This window comes from Belonocnema kinseyi, chromosome 6 (assembly GCF_010883055.1).
Source record: "Belonocnema kinseyi isolate 2016_QV_RU_SX_M_011 chromosome 6, B_treatae_v1, whole genome shotgun sequence".
Lineage (NCBI taxonomy): Eukaryota > Metazoa > Arthropoda > Insecta > Hymenoptera > Cynipidae > Belonocnema > Belonocnema kinseyi.
Genome location: NC_046662.1, coordinates 32,947,616 through 32,951,905, shown reverse-complemented (window position 1 = coordinate 32,951,905; position 4,290 = coordinate 32,947,616). Strand labels below are relative to the sequence as shown.

At 25.3% G+C, this 4,290-nt stretch overlaps 1 protein-coding gene across 1 annotated transcript in view; it reads right to left on the bottom strand.

Moving 5' to 3' along the window:
- Positions 1–510: 510 nt before the first annotated feature.
- LOC117175323 (ATP-dependent 6-phosphofructokinase) overlaps positions 511–4,290 on the bottom strand; it is a 52,517-nt gene continuing 48,737 nt past the window's right edge. The window contains exon 16 of the mRNA XM_033365032.1: positions 511–964. Coding sequence (XP_033220923.1) covers positions 820–964 — 145 coding nt within the window. The 3' untranslated portion in view covers positions 511–819. The remainder of the gene's footprint in view (positions 965–4,290) is intronic.

Below are 4,290 nucleotides of genomic sequence, written 5' to 3'. Positions count from 1 at the left end.
GACCAAAAGAGATAAATTTCAAATCGAAAATATAATAGTAGACTTTTCAATAAAAAATAATTAACTTCAATTTAAAAAGATATGAAAAAAAATACTTTTATGTCTCCCAAATAATTGGAAGTGGGAAGAATTTTATATTTAAAAACATGTCAATTATTGGTAATTGAATTATATAAATTTATGTTAGCAATGTAATCTTATTATTTGAACGATCCATCAACATAAGCTTTACATTTTTTAATATAGAGTAAAAATGGAACATTTAATTTTGAACAAAAAGTTAACTTTAAAAGTTTAAATATAAAATGATTTTCGATATTTATAAAGTAAAAACAAATCTGAAAAACTGCCGATTTTAAACAAAATTTCCGGCTTTTTCCCGGAGTTGAAAAATCCAGGCTAATTCCCGGTATACCCAATCAGTGGCCACCCTCTTGTACCCAATTCTCACCTAAGATGAAATTCGATTACAGTGAGATACAATAAAAAATAACGATTACTCCGTCTTGTGGGCATATTTGTGGAGAAGTGTTTATATTTATTTTAAATTACACTAAAACGATGTGACCAGCTCATCATAAAATATTCGTGTTACAAATTAATGCGAAATATGGGACTTTTAAGTCTTTGCAACGAGTAAAGCGCATGGTGCTAGGATAAAATTAATTTGCTAGTTTTCGTTATTTTATCCTAGTTTTTCATTTCATTGGTTGAATACTGTACTAATCAATGGCCTAGTGTAACGTGCATTGTACAGACACTTATCGAGATGCGGCTAGAAAAACGTTACCTTGCGTAAATTTCCAATATTTAAAATACCTAGACTAGAGGTGGATCGTTTTCGAGTTCCATTTCTTCTATTGTTATGTAGAGACCTTCCTCTTCATATGTGGATTCATGCTTTGCCAACACCTTCAAGAGTGGACGCAGTTTCATCCACCACTGATATGTTGGAATTCGATGTCTAAAAATAAATGAAAGATTTAGCAAAAAACTGCAGGGATTGCAGTACAAAAAGAGCCAAAAAGAGCTTAAAAGGGTGGCAGTAGGGTAATTTTTCCACGAAGAAGGGGAAAAATCGAAGAAAAATTTTTCGTTTCGTTTAGAAAAGAAGAAACCATCTTTTTTCAGGGTTGCCGTTTTAATACAAAATTTAAAAAATTTAAAAATTTCGGTCGTTTCCCGATTTTTTCTCGATTTGCAAACATTTTTCATGATCAAGGAAATTGAAAAAATCGAACGCTAAAGCTAAAAAAACCGCAATTTGAAGTAATAACGACTGAGCTGCAAATTAAAGCACTCAAAGTGGAACTCTTGAATTTTAAACTTTTAAAACTGAAGTTTAAAAATTTTTAATTCAAAAATTTTGTCTTCAAATTCTCAATAATTCAAACGTCTAAAAGGAAGCTACTAACAATTTTGAATTGAATTTTTTTTTATTAAATAAAGTTAATCTGGCAAATTAACAATGTAATATAAATAATTTTATATAATAATAAATAATTGTAGAGTTCAAAGATTGAGTTCCAAAAATATAAATCCATGTTATCATTTTCAATGCTCTAAATTGAAGAAACACTCACTGAATTAAAATATTTTCAAAATTATACAATTTTAAGCAATTTTAAACTAAATACATTAAAAATTAAACGATTGCATTTTTTTATAAACTGAACAATTCTTAAGTTAAAAGATAAGTTATTTTTATTTTAAATACTTTAAAAATCACTAAAATGCTTCATAATTTTACTTGAAAATCTTGAAACATTTACATGTTGTTTTAAATTTATTCAAAATATAAATTATTTTTTAAATTTGTTCAGAACTTCTAAGTATCTTTTCAAATGATTCGAATTTTTTCTAAATTTTGTTTAAACCCTTGCCAAATTTTTTATAAAAGTTTATTTTTTATAATTTTGCAAGTCTTTCTAAACCTTTTTGAATATTCTCTTAAAATTAATTTTTCGAAATAAAAAATTATTGTCGATTTTCGCGTAGATACTTCGTTTAACTTATTTGAAATTCTTTCAAATTTTAAATTAATTTTGAACTATTGCAAAACTTCTCAATATCTCTTTAACTTACTAGAACATTTTATGAGAATAATAGGTGTTCAATTGTTATTTACACATCGAAATTCAACAATTTTATTCACAAATTAAATTTTTTTAAATAGGAAAATTAAAATCGTTACGTTCAAAGTTAAGTTTTTTCGTTTGGTTTTGAATGTTTAATTTATAAATGACGATTTGAAATGAACATCTAGATATTTCTAAACTTTGGGTAATTGTTATTTTTCTTAATTAAAAATGTCAAATTAAATGGTTTAAAAATGGAATATTTCAGACTGAAATAACATTTGAAATGTAATAAAAGCTTTTAATTATGAATATATTATTTAAAAGTTATTTAAAAATTGAAAATAGTTTATAAAGTTTCTATCGGACATTTTTTTCACTCATTAGATTTTCCAGTTGAAACATTGTAATTTTACAGGTTAAAATCTTGAAATTTAAAAATTGCGAACTAATTTCGAATCGGCTTGTAAAATCAATTATTATTCACTTTTTAAATCTTAAAATACAATTAAATTTTTAAACTAATTAATTTATTTATATTCACAGTTAATCAACTAAAATGTTTGTGATAAAAATCTTCAATTTTAAACGCTTCTATTTTTTAATTTTTTAAGTCTTTAGAAATGCATTTTAAAATTCTTCAAATTAAAATGTGAGCTTAAAAATTAAAAATCTAAAATTAAAATTTTTTAAGTAAAAGGTTTTCAAATTACGCATTCTAAACTGAATGATGTCATAATTGAAAAAGATAACTATTTAACTAATTATTTGAAAAAAATGATTTAAATCAAAGTTGAACAGATTTTTGTTCTAAAAATTGGTAAAATTTCCGGTAAAAAATTAATCAATTGTTATTTCCCGATTTTTCTCAATCTCATAAAATTCCCGGTCATTTTCCGATCCAGCGGCCGCCATATTTTTAAAAGAAATTGAATAGTTTTTAAATAATTTTCTATAACTTTTAAACAATTTCTGCCATTATAATATCAGTAACACTGTAAAGTTTCTTTGTGGCGTTGCGAACAAATTAAAAAATATATCTCACCAGTCGGTAAATCAACTAAACATTTTCAAACTTTAAATTTTTATAATTTTTCGTGGGTGGCATTTTTTTGTTATAAAGCTTATGGGAGTAAAAAAAACTACAGTACAAAGCAATAAGTAATAATAATGAGTAATAAGTACAAAGTAAATAACCTTAAGTGAAACAAAAATAAAAAAAAACTTTTTTCGTTTAAATACAGGGTCTTTTTTTATCTTGAGACATTGAAACATCTCAAGAAACTACATTTTTTATTGCAGATTCAGATTCTCCCTTAAAAAATACGTAAGTTTTATTCGAAAAAAAAATCCTCGATTCGCGCCAGATGGTGATGCATTGGCGAAAAATGACTTTTTTTTACTATTCATGGAATGCTCTTGCAAACGAAACCTAAACTAGATTTTAAAATTGAATTTCAAAAAAGTTAAATCTTATAACAAATATTTCAATAAGTTAAAAAAAATTTTCATTATACGCAGTAACATATTCTAGTTTTAAATATAGAATAATTGTGTAGATGTAAAATGAACCATTGTTATTATAATGATTACGTACATTTCATAATTTCATATTATAGTGTTTACGTACATTTCATAATTTCAGAATAATTTACCGCGTATTTTAAATATTTTATTTTTAAATTTAGTATACTTAAAGATAGGATTTCTAAAAAAATTATATGCCTTTTAAGGGTGACGATTCGGCGGAAGATTTTTAATTCCCGGTCATTTCCTGATAACATATTTATATTTTCCGCAAAACTGAAACAGCTCCATTTTCTACAGAATGTGGACTAGTTAAACTTTCAGTCAAAAAATTAATTTTCAATTAAAAAACCAGATTTTCAACCCAAGTGATGAATTTTCATATAAAATTATGAATCTTCAACTGCAATAGCTTATTCTGAAACCAAAAAGATGACTTTTCAACTAAAATGATGAATCTTCAATTAGAATATTTGAATTTTTGAGTTAAATTTTGAGCTGACAAAATTAATTGAAAAAAAAAACGAATTTTGAACAAAATAGTTCAATACAGTAATATAAAGCTATTTTTACCAATTTACGAGGGTAGTTCAATAAGTCCTTAGAATGACCAACATATGGCGCGCGAATCGCTCCAAATCATCTGTTTTCAGTCAGCACCACTACCGACTAGATATATGGTGCA